The sequence below is a fragment of the Clavelina lepadiformis genome, chromosome 2 (assembly GCF_947623445.1).
Source record: "Clavelina lepadiformis chromosome 2, kaClaLepa1.1, whole genome shotgun sequence".
NCBI classification, from domain to species: domain Eukaryota; kingdom Metazoa; phylum Chordata; class Ascidiacea; order Aplousobranchia; family Clavelinidae; genus Clavelina; species Clavelina lepadiformis.
In genome coordinates this window covers 20407300-20434176 of record NC_135241.1, presented here as the reverse complement: position 1 = coordinate 20434176, position 26877 = coordinate 20407300, and the positions used below count along the sequence as shown (strand labels likewise).

The window sequence follows — 26877 nt, the reverse complement described above, 5'->3', positions numbered from 1 at the left end:
CCAGTGTAGAATTTTACCAAAAAATTGCTATTTTAACATTAAATTTTGATCCAATTTAATGGATTTTTTACAGGTAGTAAGCAAGATTCTCCTTCTAACTGTATACCAACTTTCAAGTCTCTACATACAATACTTTTTTAGTTCCATCGCGTCAAACTCACCCACCTCGGAAAAACCTGATTTTTAAGCCTAAAACGAAATTTCGATGTCCAGTACAAAAACTGTAATATCTCACAAAATAAAGGAGTTAGAGAACCTTTTTTCCTCACACTTGCACAATAATTCCTCCTCTATGTCTCTTAAAATTTTCGCAGAGCTATCTTTTCTGTACATTTCTTTTTTAACTGCTTGGGTCTAAATTTTTTGTCGGAGCCAGTGTACAAAATGGATCGATTATGGCAAAATGCATTGTTATCGATAGCAAATTAAGTCTACTCGATGTCTATGGAAAGTAGGCTTTGATACCGGATACGTTAAAAAATATATTTATATACCGATTTATATGATAAATATATATGTATTTTATTAAAATAAAATATTTAGCAAGCACATTTACTTTCCTGCTCTTATTTACTTTTGCATTCAGAAAGAATTGAGATCGCATGCTCGAGTCTTGACGATGATCTTTTCCATTTAGAATAAATCTTAGTTGTCTGTACGGAAACAGGCAGAGAAAGCTTGCTCATCTAGTCAGCTTGCACGTACTGTTGGTCTTTAAGTGTTTCCAATCAAATTTAGCCTAGACGCGATTATTTTGTTTGGCTTATTTAAAGTATCCCGCAAATTCCTATTATACAGATCGTTTTTGCATTTCCTAAGCATTGTAGACCAAGTCTTTAACCACTGCGTGACAGAGAGAATTAGTTAAGTTTACCTGACATTTTCCGGTGATGTTTGAAGAAAAGTTTTGCAGATTAAATGTGAATTTACTGATAAAAAATTGTCCAAAAATTTAATACTGAAAACATTTTATGTCTATGTTTGAAAAACCCGCCAATCAGAAAACAGCGAACTCAGATTGAGTGCGTGTGAAACTTTGAATTTGAAATTTTGCTTTGGTAAACTGGCTCCATAGAGGAAAAGCTGAGTACACTGCAAAAAAGTTGCAATTACTTGAAAATGTTTTTGCTAAATGACGCAGTTTAAAAGTATGTTGTGCAGGATGAAATTGTGTATGTGATGGTATAAATTTTGTTGTTGTACGTTAAGTATAACTTGTTTTATTTGAGTTTGTATCAGCAAGTAAGAGTGTTTTTTCGTACACTGGCTACCCAACCCTACTAGCCTATCTGATTTTTAGCTTATCAACTTTTACCTTTGCACCAGCGGTTAGGCAAGCCTGCACTTGTGCATAAACTAAAATAGAAGTCACTGGTAATAAATATTAATATTCATGGATGAAAATACATCACAGTCCATGTCTGAAGTTGAAGTTTATTGGGATTGTGGTTCTCCAACACCTACAGCTTGGAAGCAATACCAAAGTAAGCGAAAGTTATCTGTTTCCTACACTAAAGCTATAAGAAACTGGCTGGTTTAGTTACAGGCTTTCAAGTTTATGTGCTAATTTTGTATTAGCCTATATATTTTACTGTTATGCATATATATTGGTATATATACAGATAAATATGCATATTTTATACGCTCCTGCAACCCAGATTGCAAAATATGGCAGTTTTCAAAGAGAAATTGTGCATGCAGATATGTAAGTTTTGATGTGACAGTGTGCTTTGAAGCCTCACTTTTTGTTCACATTAATTCTGTTTAAAATTCACTCCAAGTTTATTCTTTCGTTTGTAGTGCCTTGCTCTAGTGAAAAGCAAGTATTTAAAAAGAAGGCGTCTGTTGAACCATCCCCCAATAACATTTTATCTAAGGTATGTATTATCAACAAGTTGAGAGTGTTTTTATTAGGAAAATGCTTTAAATCATCAATGATTCCATCATTAATTGTACAATGGAATAAACTTGAGTGAAAATGTGACCATACATTTTTCCAGAAATCTAAGCCAGATATGTTTCTTATGAATACCCAATGTTATGATAAAGCCACGAAGTTTATTGAGCAGATGACAAGATTTCATAACAAAGGTATAATAACAACATCTGACTTCCAGTTAGACACTCAGCAATATTTTTGTGTAGCATATGTTTCTGGTTTTTATATATCTATCTAGAATTTTTTTTCTTCGACTTATTTTTGTTTGTAAACGTTTAGATTTAAATCAGGAAGAGAAATGTGAAAGCTCTCTCGATTTAATCTTTGATATGTCTGGACGCAGTGAAGAATTTCCTGGAACTTCCATAAATTTTGCAATGAACAAGAAAAATAAAACTCCTGCTGCAGGTATTATTGCTAGCTTTAAAGTCACATGAAATACACTTCTCCTTTTAATTCACTCGGTGCAAAATCTTACAGAAAATTATCTTCATGGAGATGAAGATTCGTGGGACGATGATTTATTTTCATTTGAGGTCGGCTGCAGCCTATTTTTAACTATATACTGCTCAGTTCAGAGGTTTTTTAATGTTAATTGATAGTGTGGAAACAATTCCGTGTATGTAAACATTACTTTGATTGTTTTACTGGTATATATATTGCATTAATAACAGCCAGACACTGTGCCAACAAAAGCAACAAGTACCCCACGTAATCACATTCTTGGTGAAAAGCACAAAAGTTTAAAGAAGAAAACTCTGCGAAGAACAAGAATATTCTCATCAGTAACAGCTGGGCCAGAACTCAATGACAGTAAACATAAGTCAGATGCTGATAATGACAGTTTGCTTGGCGTGGCTCCATTGAACACCTCAGGACCAAAGCCTGGATATAAGACTGGAGTAGATAACAACGAATTCGCAGGTGAATTTGTTGGCACTGATGCCTGCGCTGAATTTTTCCTTTCTTATGGGACCCCAAGTCGTCGATTAAGCCTAAAACGACAAAGCAAGGCAAAAGCTCTTTTTCAAAAGACACCTAATCAGAAAAAAAAACCTAAAAAATTGGTGTCCCCTACAAACACAACTAATACTGTAAAGTCTAAACTCGGAACAGGTCATGAAATATGCAATAATGTTCCGGGGTTTTTCCCTGTTACTGCTTTATCTTACCAGTCAAAGATGGAAACTCAACAAACGCCGAAACCATCAGCGTCTACTAGTGATTTTCAAACGTTCCCTTGTACATCCTCTAGCAAACCTACCTCAACGTCCAAATCTACTTTAGTGCTAACTACGTCAGGGACCACCCCTACAATGACAGTTAAAGAACAAAGTTTTGGAATATATGATGACATTTTGTCACAACTTGTTATGGATGACAGTTGGGTAGAAACTACTACTTCTAAGCCACCAACAACTGTATCGGCACCTGCAATGTTTACAAATGTTCCAACAATCTCCAACGCTCAAACAGCTCCAATACAAAAACTTAAGTCAAAAACAAGTGGAAATTCAACAATAAATAGTGTCATTGGTCGTGTAGAACACAAAACAAACTCAAGTGTTATGAGCCATCAAACATCACAGAAACCTCTGCAAAAGAATGTTTCTATGACTCGAAGCCCACCGCAAACTCGAACCTACTCCGCCATTCATGAACCAGCTGACAAGAAACAGGTGCTGAAGTTTTTTTCAGGTCAGACATGCAATGCCAAAGCCTCTGTTTCAAATTCCTCAAGATCGTATCAGACACATAAACTCCCAAATCAAAATGTATTTAATCCATTTGCTGCGAAGCCAAAACCGGCTACAAGGAACGTTGGCTCTGAGAATTCTAAAAATCGATCTAATCCGAGCTCCCAGAACAGCAGTCAATGCAGCAATAAATCTCAATGCACGGCTGAAGAAATCGAGCGAAAAAGACAGGAAGCTTTACAACGAAAACGACAGAAATTGATCAGAAACAAACAAGTCCGTTAACTGATTCCCGCCAGTATTCCAAAGTTACTTTATATGCACGTTACAGAAATAAGCGTGATAGTCATGTGATTAGCCACGGTCATTTATACAAATGACACGTTTTGTTTTATATCATGTTGTGCGTGATAAAGAGCTCAGAAGTAGGGCGACCTTTTCAGTTTGGTGCTCGACGGGGCTTACCCTTTACTAATTTTTCCCAGAACCGTCGCCTGCCATTTGCGTACTAAGAGCATTCGTTATTGTTACTTATCAATATTCTGTTTTTTCCCCACGATTATGTTTACACTTCCCTTTTTTACCATTTTTCGTTTATATTTGTCTTTATATGAAATTCATTGCAAAATGGTTTCACGTGTTGTACCACGAACCACTACAGATGACCTTTACCTTACGCGCTTGTGATGTCTAAAGTATAAGCATACGTAGAGTAATGCAAGTGCTAGAACATGGCGTTAAAATACTCGCATACACTGAGGTAGTAGAGGCGTAAACTAAAGTGACACATAACTTATTAATACTTCGCACACGACGTATGCTCTAATAGTATTTCCCATATGTGGGTGTTCTGCCAGTCATTCATGTTATGACGAAAATATGCTTTGCTAATGAAGCTATGACGTCGCGCAAACTAAAACGTCCTCACGTCGTATAAAACCCCAAGAAAGAAAAGTGTCTATTACACTTAGTTCGGTTTCAGATAGGCGATGGCAGTTAAAAAACTTGCCCAAGACACAATAATTAACTTGCAAAGACAGTGCGCTATTCGAGAGCTTCCGGAATGGAACATAACAAAGTACAGGTAAAATTCTATTAACTACTTGAAATATTTCACGACAGCTGATGAAACATTGGCTAGACTACATCGCTCTTCTTAAAGATAATTAATTCTTACCGAAAATATATGGTTTATGCGTGAGAGAAGAACAGAAACTTTATACTTAAACAGGAATAATTTTGCTCGGTTTTAGTTGCTGAAATTTTTCGCTTTTACCATTCCTTCTTGCAACTTTTAAATATTCTGTTACGAATTTTTGACCAAATTAAGGGTTATAAATTTAAAAAAAATTTTCTGTTTAAAGCTACTTTGCTCCGATTCCAACGCGGTACAGAGATAACGATATGCTTGGAAATTTACAAGATTCCGTTTACTACGACACCATGTTGACTATTTCTCAAAGATACCTAAGAAGGTAAGTACATGTTTAACTTAAGACGTTGTTAAAGACTTTGGGCTGAAATGCATTCTTTTAATGAGATAAGCTTAAATATAAAAAGCTTTAGGCTACTGAAATTTCCCATAAACGTTACTTTAGGCTTCATTGTTGACATTAATTTTTTGAACGCTTTTGTCGGTTATTGTCATCGCGAATGTAAAACAGCACCTTATTCATTTTCAACTTTTTACCGATTTTTTTTCAAAAGCCCCACGGTAGCATTACCCTCAACCGTTCACTATTTCTGTACGTTGACAACACGTCAGCAGGTTATTACGCAGTGGTGTTGTAATGAAATACGTATCTTGTGCAGCATGAAAAGCGGAACCGATAAGCTACGTGTAATTACTAAATAGTAAGACATTGTAATATCGACAAATACGACCAGGGTGTTACAACAACGCGCATATTTTTAGGTACGTTTTTGAGAGTAACGGGGATGGCTACGAACAACTCCTAACAAGAAGCCATTTTGAATATAGGTGAGTTTCGCTATTTTCGTTTTGCGTAACAAAAAGCTTAATAACATAGTGAAGATGGAAGCGACGCTAAAGATAAAATAATTGTAATGCTTTGACCTATAGGCTTTTCACGTTTGCCAAGAAAAACATTCGGTCATTGTGATAATTTTGCGACTTACTGTAGTGTTATTGTTAAGCAGATATTACTTTTTTATATCGAAACCCCGTAACCACGTAGAATAACAATTTCGGAATTGTCTGATGTTTTCAGAAAAAACATGACCTTCCCTCAAATAATCCTCGCCGGTCTTGGTATAAAAGAATTTAAAGGATTGAAGGTTGAATTTACACTTGGACTTTTCGCACCCATGCACTTGGGAGAAGTGGAAAACGAGCTCACCTTACCTCCTGCCGGATGTTTCCTGGATGTGAAAAGGGTGGAGGAATTGAAGAATTTCTACGAAAGCGAAGCGTCAGTGGTCGGGCAGCAAGTGGCAGAATTTCATGCCAAAAATGTACAGAATGGTAGTATTCTGTCCCATAACATCATTGAAGCCTTAAGACGGATTAAGCTAGAGAACTGAAACTTCCCTGACTCTATTTACTCGTCTATTCTATCGTGGCATTGGTGAAATAACTATGCAAATCCAGACGGCACTTTACAATTATCAATATTCTTACAAATACAGAAGCGAACAAACATTGGCAGCTTTTTTATTTCGCGTAAAAATTACGAGATAGCAAACTTCATGAAAATTGCATAAATCTGAGGCAGGGAAGTGAAAAAAATTACTTGTGAGCGATTAAAAAACAAGTCCTGCAACTACAATCTGCACGATAAAATTTAACCAGCAAGCGATGCTTTGAATTACTCAAATACGAAAGAGAAAAACAACTGCTGGTTTTCAGTTTGCGTTTGCTAATAGTGAGTTCACTCACAACGAAGTAAATTTAAGCCGCCATTTTACGGAAAAGCTGACACAGAAAACATCCTCAACAAACCAACTCATGTTTAATGAATAGAGTCGGGAACCAGTTATTCGAAGAATAAATATTGGAGGCTAGCAATCATTTTGTTAACAGTGACGTTCGAGTTGTAACTCATCACTAGGACAACCAGTTTTTTGACCTAAAAATTTTAAATTTTGACCTTAAAATTTGCAAATTTTGACCTAAAAAGTTTAAATATTGACCTTATTTTGACCTAAAAAGTTCAAAATTTTGCCCTTATTTTGACCTAAAACGTTTAAATTTTGACCTCATTTTGAAAAACGCTATACTGATAGTCTCTACAATGTCTACAGCAACTTTCTAATCTAAAGCTGCATTTAAAAATGACAAAATGCTTTTCTAGTGTTGACTTTTTTTTCGTTTCTGCGTATTAAGATTGACAACTTGCAGTTTCAAATGCAATGCCGTCACATCGTGACGTCACCAAACGCGCTGAAAAGCCTTCCCTCTCTTTGTGGCTTTGGTTCTAAGTAAAATTTGCGGGACTGGAATTGTTTGCGGTACAAGAAAAGAGAAAAACGGAAGAATAATATTACAAAATTACAATTTTAATAGATTTTGACCTAAAAAAAAGACCTAACGAAACAATTTGACCGTATTTTGACCTAACGTAACATTTTGACTTTATCTGACCTAATAACTTCTATACCACACGTCGTACAAAGCTGAAATTTGTTTTGTGCTTGTTTCATAGCATTCTGAGCAGGTAAAAAAAAATTGACCATATTGACTTTTGGTTGCCCTACTCATCACCAATACAATAATATTGATAAGCAGAACTCAAAACGTCTGCAAATAAAACAATTGCTTGTTTTTTGTCTTTAATATTCATTCTTAAACCATATTAAGAATTACATAACAAAAAGAATGTCATTTGACAAGCGCATAAAACCTGTGAGAACGTCAAATCTATTTAGACGAAAAGCAAGCACCAATTTTTGGCCTAAGAGCCGACATTGATATCAGAATTGCTTCTTCCGTTCGAATGGTCCGACTGCCTTGAATGGGGCAGGTATTGAAGTATTTATCAAAAAGCAGACGAGGATCATCTATACCAGACAAAGCGTCATCAGATTCTAGTGCTGATTCTAGTCCTTTAACGCCGCCAAATACAATCAAGCAGTGTTTAAATTTAGGCAGCTCTGAATCATCAATACCGTCACCACGTTCGGACGTACCGACGGTTAGATCATACTTACCCGTATCTTTGTAAGGACAATCTACGATGGCACTGCTCAAACAGTTGGCTAATCTCACGGCGTAACCCCAATATATGCCCTTATCAGTCCTGGGTGCCTCGGGTGGTACTACACAGCCTTTAAGATATTTTTTCTGCTTTTCGCCTTCTGCCTGCATTTTAACTGTTACTCTAATATTTGGTTGAAGAACCTTGTCAATCTGCACCAGTTTGTGAGTGCCACAGTTTGCAAATGAGCCCTTGCCTGGTTTAACAGGCCTGTCCACTACCACACCTTCCCTGTATGGCATAAAATCGTCAACCCTCATATGGTGAGGGCAATCTAGAGGGTTCAAGATCCCTGCATATTGCAAATCATGGTGTTTTGGAAAGAATACCTTCCTTAGGTATTGCGGACATTCAAGATATTGAAGAATGCGAGCTAGCTGGACATTACATTGACCCTTTTTACCGACTCCAGCAAAGTCTCCTTCAGTCGAGTTGCTTTCTGTGGCACTGGCAGATTCATCATAAACCACAATTTCATCAATCTGAAGATAAATACAATGAAAATGATATATGAGTAATTAGATATGTATTGTATGTGTACAGAATATACAAGACCAACTACATATGCATAAATAAAATTTCAAATGACCTGGTTTACAAAAGTGATTAGCTGTTAGCGTGAAGTTGATCATTGTCTACAAACCTGAAACACTACACATGCTCTTCCTATTTGTCCAGCCAGATAAGTCCTAAGCTCTGGAGACTGGGCATTGTCAAGAATTGAGCCAGGTATTGCAACACTGACTGTGTAATCCCTTCCCGTACTATTTCCGTTTTTCACTTCATTAACAACCTCAGTCTTCTTATTTTGTTCAGATGATTTTTTCTTTTTTGCATATTCTTTTTCAATTTTTCTTATTTTCTTTTCTTCTTTGTGCAGTTTTCGATCCGCTTTACGCTTCAATTTCAGTTCATCTTTTTTATGCTTAACCATCTTTACAAAAGAATTAATCTAACAAAAGAAATTAACAGTGTCAATAGTAACAGTCAACCATTGATTTCAACAAACAAACTGACTTAAAAGCTAACAGCACATTTAAAAAAAAACCTTTAAACTGAAGTGGAAAGTAGAAGTTAAAACTTAAGTATTAAAGAATCTCCACAACGCTTTCAGGACATATTTTGAGTAAACAACAACAACTGAATAGCCACAGCATGTCGGAAAATCATTATTCTAAGCACAATGAGGTAGGAAAATTGAAATGTTTATCACGCTGTTATCAAGATCAGCTTCGCAGATTTTACAACCTTCATGTTTTTAAAGCGTGAATAGGTTCCTTTTCATCATTATTGTTGTTAGACTGTAAACGTTTGGGAATTATTGAATATTTCACAGCGGACCAAATTGCGTCCCCTGCCTGCTGTTGGACAGCTCTGTCGCCAATAACATTAGAAGTTATTTCTTTGCCAAGTTGGCTTCCCTGCTCTGTGACAGTTTTGGAAGCAAGCACCTCCCTGAAGAAGTCTGATAGCGTTTGCCGTACCTGGAAGAATAAAAATTAAATCTAAAATTATGCAATAACCAGAACATTTCATAATGATTACACTGGGGAACAATTTTGAACAAAAAATTTGTTGACTTTGATTTTGCACTTGATTTAGGCTAATTCCGGTGTGCTGAATTCAAAAATGACGCCAGTTTTCTTCTATCACGTCAAGTTTTTGCTCTACAGCATACATCCAAAATATGCAACTTTTCACGACTTTAGCTGTATTGTTTTTCCATTTGTAATAGGAATGCACAGGCTAATCATATTGTAAGTTATATACAAGAAGAATCAACTGAATTATTAAGCAAAAAAGGCACAGGCATCGATTTAGGTCGATGCTTTTCCCCCATTTTTGGTTGGAGGATGCAATCATCCAACGAAACTAGATAAGAATGGTAAAATTGAAGTTAGTTGCTTTCCACTTTCAACCATGTATGTACTCGTACTTTCCAGGAAAACAGACAAGCAATAAAATAATATCTGTTCCTATCCTTGCTGAGTGATGAGTGGTGGTTCCTGGTTCATAACATTTCACACTATTGTGCAATTTTGCATCAGTAACTGTCAAATGCCTTTAAAAAAATGACGACTCGGTTACACCACACGTTTAAAAAGCTTGTCAACTGCGCTCAAAACACGAGTTGCCTCGTTTTGAAGTTGTAGTTTCATAAAAGCGTGGAATGTTTTTTGGAAAAGGAGCGAAGGTATCGTACTTTCGTTCGAGAGAAAGTGCGTTTTTACCATACTTTCGAAGTGACAGTAGCTTTGTGTATTGCCATAATATACCGGTACAGGGTTTACTGGAGGAGTTGGGAATTCCGATCTACAACTCAATTGAATGGCGAATGTTCATTGACAGCTCAAAGAGGATCTTAAAGTGCGTCCTTCTCTATAATAGCAATTTATACGGTGCAGTACCAATTGCACATTCAGTTAGTCTTCGTGAAGAATACGGAAACATAAAAAGAGTCATTGAATTGTTGCAATATCACAAGCACAATTGGATCATATGTGTTGACCTTAAAATGTTATGTTTTCTTCTTGGTCAGCAACACGGATACACAAAGTACCCCTGCTATTTGTGTATGTGAGACAGCAGAGCTCGAGATCAGCACTGGGTGGAGAGGAACTGGCCTCCGAGATCTGACCTTAAACCTGGTGATCCCAATATTCTACATGAAACACTTGTTGACAGAGAGAAATTTATTTTCCCACATCTGCATATAAAGCTCGGCCTAATGAGGCAATTCTTTAAAGCATTGACAACTGAAAGCAACTGTTTTAATTACCTCGTTTGGGCTTTTCTTGGCCTGTCAATGCAAAAAATTAAAGCTCAACGGCAACTCAACAAAGATGAACGTTTCAGAGGTTCAATGTCAGAATTGGAAGAAAATGCGTGGTTATCATATAAAAACCTTGTCAAGGGATTTCTCGGGAATGCACGGGCAGAGAATTATATCGAAATTGTTCTGAAGCTATTGGAAAGCTACAGAGAACTCGGCTGCAACGTGAGCATCAAGATGCAGTTTTTGCATAGCCATTTTGCTAATTCCCGGGAAAACCTTGCTGCGGTTAGCGATAAGTAAGGAGAAAGATTCCACCAAGATCTGAAGGTGATGGAGGAAAGATATCAGGGAAGATGGGACTTACAAATGCTGGCTGACTATTGCTGGAGTATTAAACGAGAATGCCCACAGCTTGAACATGCCAGGAAAAGCTACAAGCGTAAATTTTTGCCCTAAAACTCGCACTTTATTTGTCCTGCAGAAGCAATATCCGTTTTAAGGAACAGAATAGAGCTTTACAAATGTTTATTTGAAAACCATTGAGTTACTTTCAGTTGCTTGTAGTTCTTAAAATGATTTATACAATGAACGCAAATGTCTTAAATGTTGTACTTTTTTGTGGGTTATGAGACAAAGCGGTGGGTGGCTAGCTCAAAAACTTGACGTGATAGAGAAAAACTGATGTCATTTTTGGAATCAGCGCCCAAAAGTTAGTCAAAAACAATTGTTAGATCGAAGTCAACAAAAATTGTGTTCCCTTGTGTTATTATCTATTTGTCTAACCTTCGGTGTGGCAGTTACATCAGACAAAAGATTCTCAAGCGCATTTTTGACGGACTCATCTTCTAGAATCTTCTCAACTTGCACCTTGACAACATCTCTTGTGTCATCAGAATGTAAGATGTCCAACAAGATGCTCTAATATTAAAAAATTTACATGATACACCCTAAACCTATGCTCTCTTTCAAACTACTGAATGTATCTAACCCTTAGCTTTTCTGCAACTTTGTTGAAGATACGTTGATCATTCAAGACCGACAAGAGCAATAGAGTAATAGCTTCTTTTGTTCCAGCACTTGTGATAACATCTTTAATGTACAATAATACCAGAGTTAAACCAGACACTAATGCTAGTTTATAAACGTATCAACCATTTTAACAATACACAAATAGGTGAAAGTGAAATAGGTTGCTACCAGCAGCCTAGTAGGAGGTGCATTTCAGCTGCATCTTCTACGCTTACCGGTAAGAAACACAGCGGCGGATTCCTTCATGGAGTCATCATGCAGTATGTTATTCAAAACATCTTTTGACAGTTGTTCAGCATTGCTCAGTAATTTGTCATCTTCTAGTGATCGACTCGCAACATGTGAGACTTCATCCGCCATCATGATTCTCATTTCATCTCGGTAGGAGTATAAATACACAACTGTGTAAAAATGAAACAATAGAAAAATGAAACAAAATCCTTGCAAACCAGGAAATTGATGCTAGCAGCAAAAACAAAAGTGGCAATCAAACAAGCTATTGGTTGCACTGCATGACGCAAGCCTATATACATATCAAAGCTTAATTACATAATTTAACACCAAATTAAATCACTGCACAATGAAATAGACTGGATGTAAATTACCTGCGCATATTAGCAGCATCACTGTGCTTGCTACCATCAGTTTTCCCCTCCAGGTGTAGTCATTTTGAAATTTCGCAATGCGATGCAATGTTGCTTCCAAAAATGCTAATTGTTCACGCCTGTGTTGATTTCTTGTTGTATCTGATGTCTTCACATCATGTGATACAGGCTTATCATCACTGAAGTGTCTTCTACCCGGAAACCAACATCTACTCACATGGTAGATGTTTCGATTTACTGACACAGTGGATTTTCTCAAAACCAAAGTAAAACAGCTTGGGCGTATAAACAAACGGGTGGATATCAGCATAACAACATTGGTTTAAGACATCACAAACAAGAGCGACATTAAGCGCATCTATAAAATTGCACAGTTGCTTTTATGCAGTGAAGATGTGCTAAAACTGTAAGGATACAGGCCTATATAGTTAAACTGTTTTTCATTTGACGTTAATTTAGACATTTTACTAAATTTTATGAAGTTGGTTTGTGAAACTTATTAAGTTACAAAAACAGATAGCTTTAGCAAAAAATTTATGAAATTTTAGAAAAAAATACTTCAGTATAAAAAACCCACAATAATATCTTATGCTTACTGTATTTACAACTGTAGTTAATATGGAAAGGCACAGAAGAAACTAAACAGTGAATGAAGACATTGGCAATGTATAAAAAAAAAGAATGATAACATCACAAACTTTTATAGTATTTGATTGGCCCTACTATGCTATTTTATATAAAAATAAACAACTGTGGTCAAAATTGTAGGTGTGCAATTACTAACTAAGAGCAAATTACATACGTATTATTTATATTGATAAAAAAGTAGCAAAATATAAACAATGAAAAAAATGGAAAGAAAAACAATTACAAATAACTACAACATCTCCACTTCCATTATTAACTTTTTTTCTTGTTAACTGCAAACTGGCAGCTTCATGTACTGTATGTAATTAAAATGTTCAAAGAATCTCACAACTTCACAAGTTACAATACCTTTATTCTTGGCAAGCACTGAGGCGTACCAGAACCAGACTTGTGCTCTAACTCTTCATACTGGGCCACAATGTTATCAAGTGAGCTTAAGCTTTCAGAAAACAAATTTCTATCAAACCCATCAACTTTTTCATAATGGTGAAGATGTGCCTTCCTGGAATAAAGTTTTGAGAAACGAGTTCGCAAATCGGTAAAAGCATGTCTGATACACGTGTTATTGGCAAGAGCCAAAAGGGAGTATTGTTGTCCAACAGGAGGTATGTTACACAATCCAGTCTTCCAGCCTTCGTGATTCCAGTTAACAAAACAGAGATTGGAAGAGAGTCGAGAAATATTATGACGAACGTCAGAAACTTGAACATTTTTACCACGAACCATCAATGCACAAGCAAGATACAAACTACGCTGTGGATCAGAGACCATCAATTGATGATCTTTAGAAAATAAATCATTAAATGCCTGGTCAAGTCGTCGGGCATAAAGTCCAACATCTTTTGAAACATATAAGGGTGATATACTAGATACAAGGTAATGCAGTTTAGGATATGGAACCAAGTTCATCGCTATTTCATTTAAATCAACATTCAAAGAACCCTCAAATCTAGCCGAACTGGTCATGTTTAGCATGACATTAGCAACAATGTTATTCATTTGATCAAAGGGTTTGTCACTACCAATGCGTTTTGAACCACTGGAGACACTACCACCGGCAGATTTTGAAAATTTTTTCTGAGGGAGAGCCTGCTGAATTTTAGCGCACATGTTAATCAATGATTGGTTATTAATGGGCAATACACAGTCAGCATGCTCAGTAAGTTCATTTGTAGCAAGCACAGAGTTGTAAGGAGATGTGATGACATCATCATCGCCAGAAGGATAAACAGGAATGACAAATCGATAGACATAAGGAAATTCGTCCGCTAGCAAAGATAAAATTGCAGTACCTAAACCAGATCCAGTTCCACCACCCATTGAATGAAGAACAAAGAAACACTGCAGACAGTCACAGAGCTCAGCAGCTTTGCGTACTTGATCTAAGATTTTTTCCTTATAACGAGTGCCATATTCCTTGTTTCCAGTTGCCCAATTATTTCCAGATCCAGAAACATCTGTGATGAGTTGTTTATTATCAAAAATTTCACCCAGATCACCATCCAAAAGTTCATTTATCACACCTTCTTCCATATCAACCAGAATAGCTCTTGCTTTTAAATTCTTGATTTGATTTGTCCCTATTTTGGTGGGAATATCGCATGCGTGATCAGTGTTTCTAAAAAAACTTGAAACTGCATCATCGTAGATGCCCTTTTCATTGTAGAAAGCATGCTCATGTAGACATAAATCCCAAAAGCGACATCCTATTTGATTTCCACACTGGCCAACTTGAATAACAATTGACTGAGTCATTGCCTGGTAAAGCAAAATGAAACATGTTTAGTTTATACTAAAATAGCTAAAATTATGTGTTTTTGTGGACACAAACTTTGTTATTCTCAACCTTAAAAACTATAAATGTCCTTAACATTACAGCATTATTTGTCCCTATGTTCTTATGACCCTCTTTCTAGAAATTGCAATCAAAATGTGAAGTCTACTGTACATACAAAGTTTGTCCGCAATTGGAGGCCAATACACTCTGAGCAGTTTTAGTACTCTATATGGGTGTAAGTGTAACCTTCTGTATGTAACCTCAAATCACAAAAAATCTTATAAACATTGGAAAATTGGTTGCACCCCTCAAATAAAAACATAGAGAATACAAAAAACATATTATTATTCATTTTAATAATAACTTTGTGTTTTTTAAATAAAATAAACAGAATTATTGTATTTTTCGTTGAATGTTCAAAAAGTAATTTGATGTATATAATTGTTTGGTTATATTTTAAGTTGTTGCCATCTAAAAGTACGTAAGTTTATAGTGCAAGGTGTGTTGTGTTCCAGTTTGTATGCTTTGCACCAAAAGTGCAAAGGTCTTCTTTATTAGAAAAAAGTACGTTTAGTAGAATTGTGTTACACTGTGACACATCTCCTGTCATACTTGTGTCTTCGAATTTGGTAAGAGATGACAACCCAGCAGGATGAGCATTCTTTATAATGTAGTTTATTTGCTTAATGACTTTAGGTTTTCATTCGCGACTGTTTAGCTAACATGGTCAGAATAATTCCATTAAATCAGTAAGTTCTCAGATCTATTCCATAGGCCTACTTAACTATTTAAACACGGTCCTGGTCTTATTTGGACAATATTTTCCATTTCGTTTCCGTGACCGTATTCTTATGATGAACTTTATATGAGCGTTAACGTCATGTTATATCCCAAATTGGGCAACATTTATATTGGCAAAATCTACACAAATAGATTGTCACCTCGATGGCAAAATAGTTAAAGGACCTGGCTCATAAATATGCCAGCAGGGTTCGATTCTCATTAGCGAACTATATTTTATGGCAGGATTCGACAAGAGCTTGGGTGTGCAGACGAGTATAACGAATAGCGAAGTGTGCACTACTCAATCTTTCTCCAGTGCATATCTACCACTTACAGTTTTATAGATTCATCTAGCAGCATACAAAAAATCCTGTGGGCCGAATAAACTTTCGTCATTTCCAATTTATAACAAATAAAGAACGAAGAACTAGCCGTTTGAACGCCAATTTATAATAAATAAACATAGAATTTAGGCTTCAGTGAATGCTATCATGCAAAATTTTCGTATTCGCACATATGATTTCTCGTTTGAAACTGCTGTATTTTTTCAGTTGGGCAGCTGGCACGAAATGCAGCGGCGTTACTGTCATAATACCCTTGAGCTAGGTATGAAGGACACTTGCTTTCGTTTAGTGTTCCTGATAAACAATTAACTAAATTTGGGAAATATAAAAATTTAAATAAAACAAGTTTATGCATCTGGAAGACACTGTTTCCATTGTCTTCCAAGTTGTGTCACTATAATTATATTTCTGATATTTACCGCGCTATTACATAATGTCATACTTGTCATAAGTTCAATCTCAGTTCACGGTATAATTGCAAACTTATCGAAGAATAGTTGATTGACAATCAGTTCCGTTAACATGCTATCTACATTGCACTTTTGAACTTATTGCGCTATGATAACTCCATACTTGTCATCATATTTTGTAAACATGTTACTTACATTGCATTATGAGTTTGCCGAATTCGAAATAACCCCTATGTGATTGACAACTTAATCGGTAAAAATGTTTAACTGCACGATTGACCTCGTATTAACAACATTGTTAACATAAAAATAGACAATATTGATTGACATTTGCTTCCTTTTATTGAAAATTTTCAAATTGTAATTATCACCTGACCGTAAAACTTCTAGTTTAAAAGTCCAAATCATTTACTGTAATTGATAACACATTGCGCCTCAAGTTGGAATTCTGTTTCTTTATTATCTCCTTCAGCGTATAAATGTATCGTTGCATGCTATGTTTTTACGCATTCAGAATTAGTATTAGATTGGTTCTAGTTTTGTCTTAAAACTAGTTCTTCAGTATACAGTTAGAGTTTTTTTAAAGTTCAATGAATGAGAAGATATAGATCGTAATAACTCTGTGAACAATTCTTTTAAATCAAAATGAAATGTAGAGTGATGCGCTTGATTGCTAATTAATTCTTAAAATCTTTTTATATAATAATATTGTTTTAATTTTTTTTAGTGTTTATTTGAAGTAATAATGAAGAATATTAAACCCAATATTAATCAGACTCTCAGTGCTTAAAATTCATATAAACCATTCAACTGAAGTTTAGGAATTTCTAGACAGCATTCGCAACCTTCTAATCGTTCTTAAGAGTCAGATAGCAATATATTAATTTTCCATAATTTGGTAGTTACTGTCAATTATTAGTAGTAACCGCCACATCTATACTTACATAACCTAATACAATAAAAGCTAGTTCCCATACCAGATTTGGAATTTGTCCTTGACCAACGTTTTAGTGGCAAAAAATAAACAATACAAACCAACTGTATACACTGCATTAAGACATTCATGTTCACACAAACCCAAACAATTTTCTTAAAGGTAAAAATCGTTACATTAGCTTCTGTTAAATTAGCAATGCTAAGTTAATTGCTATTTAGGTCTAGCCTAACCTAAACATGTTCACAAATTGTTTGGGTTGCAAGAGTCTATAAGGGCTATTTTTTTGTGAATTGTGCTCAACAAGCATCGGTTCTAGGCCTAGTGCAGAATTGCACAACCACGCACGTGAAGCATTTGTAGGCTATTATTCATGGATTCGGAGTTCACATCATTCATCTCGCTGTAACGACTTCAGTGTCAGCTGCAGTGAAAGAAAATCGTCGCGGGAAAGCTGATAGGCCTAGTGTGCAAAAGCCAGGAAAAGTTCGTAAACGTTCAAGTTTTTTAGAATCTTCAACTAGTTAGGGAAAGTTCCAAAGTTTTTAAATAGAGAATTACGTTTCTTGAGCAATTTTATTTTATTAACTAGCCTGTGGTAGACCTTGTTTCTACTCAGTTAACTGGGGTACAATTACGCACGGTACCGTACCCTAGGCTACTACTGAAATGATTTTTAACCAGGAGGTGTTTTGAAAACAATTTTACTAACGTGTTTCGTTGTTTGCAGGACTGGAAAAACTTACGAAGTTAACAGCTAATTTGGGTATCTTTGAAGAAACGTGCGGATTACAAACTGCATATTGAAATAGCCTAAGCCCTAAGATGTAAAACATTTACTGACAGGCTATGTAACCGCTAGGCTTATTCTGTGTATGCTAGACTAGGATTGCCATACGCTCCTAATTTCCCCCACATGTCCTGAATTTCGGCGTTTGAATCTGTGTCTGGTAATAATTCTAAAAAGTGCTCTAATGTCCGGAATTTTAGCATTTAGTAACACGTGTTGTGGAAATGAAAATTTCAATTTTTTCTTCTCTTGATCATGATGGTATCAAATATGTTGGAGCGCATGTAAAACAGTAGAGGAATTCATATTTATTTTGTGATCAAGTTTTTTGCCTGGGAAGTTCAGTTACTTTACGTTAGAGTTGATCGCTTTTTCATGGTTTCGTGCAATAAAGTAAATTGCTGTATGTTAATAAATGTTACTGATTAAAACAATAAACTTCATCGTTGTCAGTGGGTATTGTTTGCCGTAAACTATATACTGTATATATATGAACTAGATTGACTAAAAATCACTTACCTCTTTATTAACCCATTCGCGGTACTTGATAAGCCTAAATGGTGGGATTATAAAACGACGAAAACTGTAGTTTATAGAAGAATTTAGTTAATTATGCTAATTAATTACACTAATTAAGCTTTCGTTTTCTTCGGCTATCGGAATATGGGGTGTGGCGAGATTGAAGTGTCTGGCATTGATTGATTAATTATTATCATCTGATTTTTTTATATTTAATTAATTGTTCTGCAATTCTAAATGGCGTGATGTAAAAATACATGCAGAACTGCAAATAAACATACCGCATTATTGGGGATCGTGGAAGTTCTAGGCAAAATCTGTTCATGTCAAATCTACCCGCGATATACTGTGTTTATCTAAAAGTATGACGTATTTATACAAGTTGAAATAAAAGAAAAGGTTGTAGTATTAGGATCGGAAGTTTTGAAAGACCTAACCCATATTTGCAAAGTGAGTAGTGACCTATTGTTTGTAGAAAGTCTGTTAAGTAAATGTTTGTAAAATGATATCTATAGTGACTGTTACCATACTAACCACCGATTGTTTACAGATCACAGAATCCAATATACGATTTAAAGCTCTTTTATTTTTGCCATTTGTCTGTTTTTTTATGCAAAATATTATAGCAATATGTACAATAAAATTCATTTTACAAAAATTTAAGTTTAATTGTTAAAAATTGAAACTGACACTAATTTTCATTAAAATTGGAAAACCACATCAGCAAATTGTGAAGTGCTTTTGCAATTATATGAATTAATATTCCTTCACGCCGCCATTACAAAAGAATTCCGGTCGTTGTTGCCTAGTTGCGGTTCGAAATCTGTGTTCGGTGGATCATTGTTGGAAAGACCAGTTAGGTCCGTAAGCTCTGTAGTAACTTCAAGATTCGTCGACGCTGTTGCTTGTATTAAAAATACAACAAAATCTTAACGATGTCTGACAGAAAAGCAGTAATTAAAAATGCCGATATGGCTGAAGACATGCAACAAGATGCAGTCGATTGTGCGACACAGGCTTTGGAAAAGTACAATATTGAAAAAGATATCGCTGCTTATATAAAGAAGGAATTCGACAAAAAGTACAACCCAACCTGGCATTGTATAGTTGGAAGAAATTTCGGAAGCTATGTTACACACGAAACGAAGCATTTTATATACTTTTACCTTGGACAAGTTGCTGTCTTGCTTTTCAAATCCGGATAAACTCTGTCTGTTGCATGTTGTATTGACTTGTATACTGCATTAGCAAATGCGTCAAATTTTGAAAAGTTTAAATTTTTAAAACCTAATTTTTGTGAAACTACAAAATGGTTCGATTTTTGGCAAATTAAAAGACTTGTTTCATGCTTAGCAAAATATTTGTTGGTAGATATATTCATTTCATACTATCCAATTGCTTTAGTTCGTTTCGAAGAAAAACGTTTTATGTTGTTGCGCCATGAATACTAATGTATACCCAGGTTGTTTTTGTTGCTATTTTGTTCGCTTTATAACACAAACTGCTATACATTTTAAGGGTGACATGGTGCAAAAAATTTGATGTCTAAATGTAATACCCATAAAATCTGTGCTAACCAAGCTGTAAGCTACATTTTTGAAATTATATGTTATATAATTGGCTGAAATTTTCACACCAGTATATCACTTTTTATTACAATTTCAAATGTGGTTAAATGGTCTAAATGTGATATAGCTGCTTTGTGCTACACCTAACAAATGACATTTTTACAGCAAACTGCATGCATTTTGAGTTTATGTACTTACAGTTTGGTAGCATGCTTTAACTGTTTTGTGTTTTCACTGTTTAAGTCTACTAAATAAAGTCCGTAATAAGGGTTCCATTGTGGTTTATGTACACACTGGCACACAGCTCTTTGAAAGGCAGAATTATGCAGCAGATATAAAATTACAAATTTTCACAGTAGCTCTGAGATACAGAATTGTGAGCGGTGTAAAGAAATAATGCATTTAATGTAACACAACAATTTAACGGTATGACTGCAAAACAATAAAGACTTCAACTACCCTCTGTGAGCCTTTGAGGAAAGCTCTTGATTTGGTAAAGGTTATACCTATACGAGACAAACATTTACAATCTAAGCATACAAGTTTATCTTCTATGCTCTGTCAGATGCAAAAATCCCTTTTTCACAAACTGCAGCACACTAGAAGTAATTTTTAATTTCTTAGTTTTCCAAATGTTGAATGCAGTTTCCAATGGCCTGTGCCTACCACCATTGTTGATTGTTCCAGACAAATTATTGCAGTCGTATTTTTAGCAGTACCTAAACCTTTGTTTCTAGTCTTGCCTCCTGTAAAACCATGGTTATATTATTGTAATAGCATTACGGCTTCTTAACTGTATAAATCACGAAGCACTTAATATCAAATTTTAAAAGGTTTAGTAATTAATTTTACAATGCACAGTTGTTCTTTAGAAACATTTTTATACTGTACAGTATTAGTTCTTAAAGAACCAAGTAGACAGATTGATCACAATCATAAGCAAAACTATAGCTTATCTTATTTATGCCACTTTTATGCTAAATTTAGAAGTGCTGTAATGTATTATATAAGGTACGTAATTACAGACCGTAATGTACAGGAAACATGGGAAGTATGCTGTAATTTCAAATTAGTTATAAATCACTTGCCTTGACAGAAACCTTGAGTGGATTAAGCGAGAGATAAGTAGGTTCCTCTGCAGCAAAACAATTATTTTACTAATTTATACCCAGATGAAGCCGTAGTTGTTAAAAACAATCAGTCTATGACAAAAAACGCGTTTGTAAGTTGTCTAACCTTTCAAAGGATTATCACAATTCTCTGAAGTATTATTATCCATTACACCAGATGACTGAGCAACCTATAGATCCAGTAAAATACACATTTTGTAAAATATGGTGTATGTATTAAAAATATGGTGACCAATACTGTTACTAATAATAAGGAAGTCACCACAGTGCATCCTCGATTATCCGGTCTAGTTGGTACAATAGTTTTAGAAATTTGAACAGACAAGCAAAAAACGGATAATTGCATTCCTATGTTTAAGACATAAAACAGTTCTTTTATGTTTTACGTTGCCTTTCGAATATGAATCCCAAAAGATTTAAATACAACAGGGAATTTTGTTTGTAACGATGAACTGCAAGTGCAATATTATTAATGAGAACAGACACTGTATAGCTAAAGCTGCAAGAGGCCTCACAGTTTGTTTGGTTTATTGTATGCTTACATCATAAAGCCGCTTTAACAGGCAACCGAATAATCAAGGAAGTACTGCAACACCATCAAGCTTTGACGATACCATTTTTGTACTTACCATTTGTATAGCAATGAATAAACATAACCAACACAACACCACACCAACCTACACAAACCCAACTAAAACTATAAACATTTCAAAAGACAACATGGTATGGTATCATAATCTTTATTCTTGGAATAAAAACGTCTTCGTTCAACTTAAAATTGGAGATGATTCCTCATTACTCGAGTCCCAAACACACATAATTCCATATTATTATTTTTAGTGTTTTATCTTGTATTGTACAAATTGGGTACTGTACATGTGGATCATCGAATGGGAGTAAGCATCGGTTTTTAGTTGAAGTTTTAGTCTTTTTAGTTTAGTTTTTAGTATAGTATTGCTGCTTTTCCCAAGAGCATTACAATAGTAGTGCTGCTTTATATGGACATAGGTCGCTTTATTGCGAGCCTAGCACTCGAACCACTCTGACAACACATACTGGTGTAAACTTTTGGTATCAAGTTTAACAACGATAAAATGATTATTGTAACTGCTATGAGTCAAAAGTAAATTACATTTTGCAGAAATGAATTGATTTTTTGTTGCGGTGGAACTGTAGTAAAGGCAATATATCCAGACTCATCTGTAAAAACAAAGTTAGAAACAACTTTTAAAAGAAGTAATAAGGTGAAGACAATATGTTTATCGGAACTAAATGGCATATAACCTGCACTTATAGTTAGCCTTATTGAGGCTGATTTTTGCTATAAGATGTATGATGATCTTAGAACCAATTTTGAACAGGAAACAGTGCATATTATATGCCATAATAAATTTCTACATTAAAATAAAACATTCAAAACCTGCTCCACATTTCACTGTAAGATTTTATCAACAAAGCTTTTTACTGTAACTGCCAACCAACCTCTTGTGATGCTAATATTTTCTCTAAGATTTTCATAATGTGGAAAAAGGTTTGTTCTTAAAATCTAAAAAAATATACTGGATAGTAAACACCATTGAATTTGAGTTTTCTGGTCACTGAAAACTGATGTTTATCGGGATGGTTACAATAATCAACAGTGTTTATGAATTGTTACAAGAGGTGATTTCTGAAGTCAAATATGCAAATCTACCTGCTTTACAAAATATGTAAAAACAAGATCGTCCTGATAATGGTCAAAGGTATGTATGGTACAAACAGGGTCCGAGACCACCAAAAAAATCTAAGTCAACTGAGGGAAACATTTCTACATCTGACAGATCGTGCTGCCATAAAGTGTTTCTTTTCAACAACAAAGTGGAAATGCAATGAACAGTGACGCTCAAATCGTATTACGCAAAAACATTATCATTTGATATATAGCAGTAAACTGCTGCGATTGTGATATCAAACTTTATTGACACAAGCTTCTTTAGTAAATAAGGGCCATAAATTTAACGAGACACTGCAATTTACAGCAGACAGTGCTTAAAGCGGACAGTGCTTCAGCACTTGAAAAGCAATACAATTGGCGTCTTCATTGAAGATAAGCGACAAACATATCCCACATGACTTATTATTACATTGATATTTTGTTTGCCTCATCCATTTAGTTGTGTGATGCCTCTCATAATTGCTGTCTGTAATAATGCTATTGCAACAATATTGTTCAAAAGCGAACTTTGAGTTTGTAAAAAACATGCGATAAGATCTGCATGGTTCAAATGCAGACTGACATACAGTTTGATGACTTGATCCTATTGCACTGGGAAGTACGTTGGCATCAATATAACCTGGTTCTGTAACGGTAAAAGCAGTTGTTGGAATTGTTCTTAATAATGTATGACAGCATACTAATTTTCTATTAAATGAATTATAACACTAAGATAGTTTATACAGTTGTTGATATAAATTCAGACCTTCTTGTTTTTCAAGTGCGCTGTTATTGTATCCATCAAGTTGAGCTGCAACAAACGAACAAGTTTTACTTATAACTCGTCAGTATGACTGCCATTTACAATCATACAAAATAGTCTACTACCAGTATTTTCAGTTTTAAAAAGATGCTTTAATACTATATGAACACAAGCAAAAACTCTAATTACAACACCTTGTGTTAATATCAGGAAACAGCCATTACCTTGGTATGCCATTTCATTTATCTTTCTTCGCTTGCAAACAATGATTACAAGAAAACTAAAAAGTATAATGGAGGAAAGGGCACAAATAATAGCAATAATTAGAAGTTGTTTTGTGTTGTCAGTTTTCAGAATAATTTTAAACTTAATAAAAACTTCATCTGACGATCCCGGAAGTCTTAGTTCCACTTTATAAGTTCCTTCATCATCCAGCACAACCTAAAAAAAACATGAAATAAGCCAGTTTGAATTCAAATAACAAATCATAAAGTTTATGTAAAATACAAAGTTTGAAGATGATATTTTGGTATACTTCATATAGCAAATAATATATTTCAAATTTCTCTAAAATTTATTAATATATACAGCTATACATGATAAACAAAAACACTTACATCATCTTTGTTAAAATGGAAAATTTGTTTTTTATTACCCTCCGACTCCAAATTACCAAAGCTTCTGTTAATCAATTGGTCTGAACATTAAAAATGTTTTGAGTCTGATGTTCATAATTTCATGGTATTTTTTGTTATGTCTAGATAACCAATTAAAACAAACTCATTATTTACAGCAATTTTGTACACTTTCATACCATTTTTCAATAAAGCTACAAATTTTGCATCTGGATTTGACAAAAATGGAACTGCACAAGATTCATTCTTTTCAGTAAACCAGTTGCACTCGGTAATGCGTTTTTGGAAAGGATTAACTAAAATACATAATGCAAAGCAAGACACTTAGATATCAAAAATACTTGTTTATTACAGGTAGTGCCATTAAAAATAATATACGCATTGTCAATGCACGTTATGTAGGAATTGCATCTTATAAACACAAAGAAAATATAACAAACATAATTATGCAATGACATATTCTGACAATACTTACACAAAACATTCAAACTATACTGTTTTGACCTTCCAGTGGTATTATATAGCTTAGTAAATGGGGTAACAGCCTGGCAAGAAATAGATTTGTTGTGGTCGTCCACCGAAATGTTTTTTGTGAACAGTTTACCCTATTTAAAACGTCAGTCTAATGTATCATGTTTGGCAAAACATTCTAGAATTATTTTCATACTTGTCTATATTGCTACATAAACTTTTATGTAAACTCTTGCAATAAAAATCAAACATTTAAGACTACTTAATATTGGTATTTTGATCTGGTATTTTCTATCATAAAACAAAACTCTGATAAGAATAACAAGTATTTCAAATGTTTTCTTGCTAAACTAGAGCAGAATACCAGCATAATCAATGTAAAAAAGTAAGAACATTTCATAGAACACATTTAGTTTCCTTACCTTAAGCACTTCTTTGAAAAGATTTTTTCCAACATAAAACAAGGAAGAATTTCCCACTGGGAGTGTGTCATTGTACTCACAAGTAAGAGAGAGCTTGCTGCCATTCATAGCAGTTAAATTGCCTTTGATTGAAACTGGATCTGGAGCTAAGTGCAATAGAAAGTTTACCTTTAGAAACTCTATGCATTTCATGATTCAAAATTTATGGGAGAGAAAAGGTTTTTCGGTGAACAAGAACTTTATAGAATGCCGACTAATTGGTGCATCAATGTAACTTCAAATAGCACTAAACAAAAATCATTACCAGACCAGAACTGAAAAACATTTGCATTCTTTCATTTGACTGAAGTAAGACAAGTTGTGACATTAAACGCAGGTTTTGCTGAATTGTAGTAAAACAGCTCTTTCTCATTTGAGCAGTTAAAGCTTCCAGTTGCATTGTTTTCTGCAACCAAGAACTCAACAATAAGGCAATTGTGAAAATTGGTGGGACAATCTGAAACCATACATCATTATTACATTTATGACAGTAATGCAGATATACAATTATACTAAACGTGTCATAATACAGTAAATTTGTATGTATTGCATTTAGTAAAGATACCTGTGATAGTTAGAAGAAGGCTTGAATTGGTTAAATCAATGAAATCACCAACAAGGGTAACATTCAATTTCTGTTGAACAGTCTTTATAACAAGGGTAGTACTGAAACTTTCATTTGTACAGAGTCTCCTAAAAATAGAAAATTTAGACACATATAAAACAATAAAAGCCAATCAGACATTATTTACATCATTGCTTATAAAATATAATAACTGAAAAGTGTCATACGTAACAATGATTTCATGGGAATAACTTGAATTAGTAACCCAACTGTCACAAGAGGATGCATCATGAAGCACCTGAGCAACCAATACCTAGAAAAGTCCCAAGAGTTTATTCTTCTCCATTACAAAGCATTTTCTGAGCTTCTATTAAATTTTGTAACCATGGTTGAATATATACCTGATTGATATTCCAATAAATTGTCCAATTATTGTTTTCAGAAGTATTCAATAACTTTGCATTGATATAGACAGTGGAGTTGGTTGCTTGCTGCTTATATAGTGTAAAAAGTTCTACCGAGCTCCCACACTCCACTTCAAGTTGAAGAAGCAAAATAGCTACAAATAAAGTTTCAAGGTGACTTGAATAAGCAGAAGCAGTGATGGATTTACTTTATTAAGCAATCAACCATTATTCCTTCACTAACTTCACAAAAAATTTTCTATGGTTATTTCAACCCAAGCATTACAGAACATTAACTCTTTTTACCTCCAAGTATCACAGCCAGGTCCATTATCAGTGTACAATTACGACTTTTTATATGTTTTTGCTGTTTAATTATATAATTCTTCAGTTTGTTTGCTGCACTGTTTATGTTGTCAGATTTACTTGAGCTTGTAAAAACACCTAGAAAGTTACTTCTCTTTATTTTTATTAACACGAATTTTTTTTGTTATGCTAAACACATGTTATACGAATCTAGCAGAAATATCACCAAAAACAACATACTAACTAACACCAAGTTTTTTTCAAGCTAGTATGAAAACTTTACATCCTCTGATTATATGAGATATTAACTATATGAGAGCATCCAAAACTTAGCTTACAGGTTTCAATATTCTCTCTGCATGTTCACTGCAGTTTTTGTGACATGACATGGTCGTTACTACTCGAAATATAGT

The 26877-nt window shown here is 34.6% G+C and overlaps 6 protein-coding genes and 1 long non-coding RNA gene across 9 annotated transcripts; 2 read left to right on the top strand and 5 right to left on the bottom strand.

Moving 5' to 3' along the window:
- The first annotated feature begins 1305 nt into the window (after positions 1-1305).
- LOC143445326 (uncharacterized) lies at positions 1306-4182 on the top strand. The gene is made up of 6 exons (XM_076944355.1): positions 1306-1484; positions 1801-1877; positions 2001-2091; positions 2219-2347; positions 2420-2475; positions 2614-4182. Exons 1-6 carry the CDS (start codon positions 1394-1396, stop codon positions 3919-3921), a joined length of 1752 nt encoding a protein of 583 aa, XP_076800470.1. The 5' UTR covers positions 1306-1393; the 3' UTR covers positions 3922-4182.
- Positions 4183-4458: 276 nt separating this feature from the next.
- Positions 4459-6284, top strand: LOC143445331 (uncharacterized). The gene is made up of 4 exons (XM_076944363.1): positions 4459-4720; positions 5001-5111; positions 5552-5617; positions 5868-6284. Exons 1-4 carry the CDS (start codon positions 4626-4628, stop codon positions 6178-6180), a joined length of 585 nt encoding a protein of 194 aa, XP_076800478.1. The 5' UTR covers positions 4459-4625; the 3' UTR covers positions 6181-6284.
- Positions 6285-6828: 544 nt separating this feature from the next.
- Positions 6829-8794, bottom strand: LOC143445328 (28S rRNA (uridine-N(3))-methyltransferase-like). Its single transcript, XM_076944360.1, has 2 exons — positions 8497-8794; positions 6829-8335 (listed from the first exon to the last, which is right to left on the bottom strand). The coding sequence occupies exons 1-2, from the start codon at positions 8785-8787 to the stop codon at positions 7517-7519; spliced, it is 1110 nt and encodes a 369-aa protein (XP_076800475.1). The 5' UTR covers positions 8788-8794; the 3' UTR covers positions 6829-7516.
- A 10-nt stretch (positions 8795-8804) lies between these two features.
- On the bottom strand, positions 8805-13216 carry LOC143445330 (uncharacterized). Its single transcript, XM_076944362.1, has 5 exons — positions 12264-13216; positions 11874-12059; positions 11618-11718; positions 11413-11547; positions 8805-9337 (listed from the first exon to the last, which is right to left on the bottom strand). Exons 1-5 carry the CDS (start codon positions 12571-12573, stop codon positions 9104-9106), a joined length of 966 nt encoding a protein of 321 aa, XP_076800477.1. The 5' UTR covers positions 12574-13216; the 3' UTR covers positions 8805-9103.
- Positions 12668-18069, bottom strand: LOC143445327 (tubulin epsilon chain-like). 3 transcript variants are annotated; one of them, XM_076944356.1, is made up of 2 exons: positions 17508-18069; positions 12668-14669 (listed from the first exon to the last, which is right to left on the bottom strand). In XM_076944356.1, exons 1-2 carry the CDS (start codon positions 17556-17558, stop codon positions 13251-13253), a joined length of 1470 nt encoding a protein of 489 aa, XP_076800471.1. In that variant the 5' UTR covers positions 17559-18069; the 3' UTR covers positions 12668-13250. The 3 variants fall into 3 exon arrangements, with proteins under 3 accessions (XP_076800471.1, XP_076800472.1, XP_076800473.1); XM_076944357.1 differs by lacking the exon at positions 17508-18069 and adding an exon at positions 17170-17501; XM_076944358.1 differs by lacking the exon at positions 17508-18069 and adding an exon at positions 17203-17501.
- Positions 18070-20300: 2231 nt separating this feature from the next.
- Positions 20301-25593, bottom strand: LOC143445329 (uncharacterized). Its single transcript, XM_076944361.1, has 13 exons — positions 25455-25593; positions 25151-25296; positions 24733-24862; positions 24437-24553; positions 24240-24319; positions 23847-24063; positions 23626-23670; positions 23447-23505; positions 22649-22712; positions 22299-22366; positions 21273-21336; positions 21125-21171; positions 20301-20782 (listed from the first exon to the last, which is right to left on the bottom strand). Exons 2-13 carry the CDS (start codon positions 25256-25258, stop codon positions 20756-20758), a joined length of 1026 nt encoding a protein of 341 aa, XP_076800476.1. The 5' UTR covers positions 25259-25296; positions 25455-25593; the 3' UTR covers positions 20301-20755.
- A 161-nt stretch (positions 25594-25754) lies between these two features.
- On the bottom strand, positions 25755-26712 carry LOC143445332 (uncharacterized). Its single transcript, XR_013113810.1, has 3 exons — positions 26465-26712; positions 26156-26313; positions 25755-25882 (listed from the first exon to the last, which is right to left on the bottom strand). It is a non-coding gene; the product is annotated as an uncharacterized LOC143445332 (long non-coding RNA).
- Positions 26713-26877: the final 165 nt, after the last annotated feature.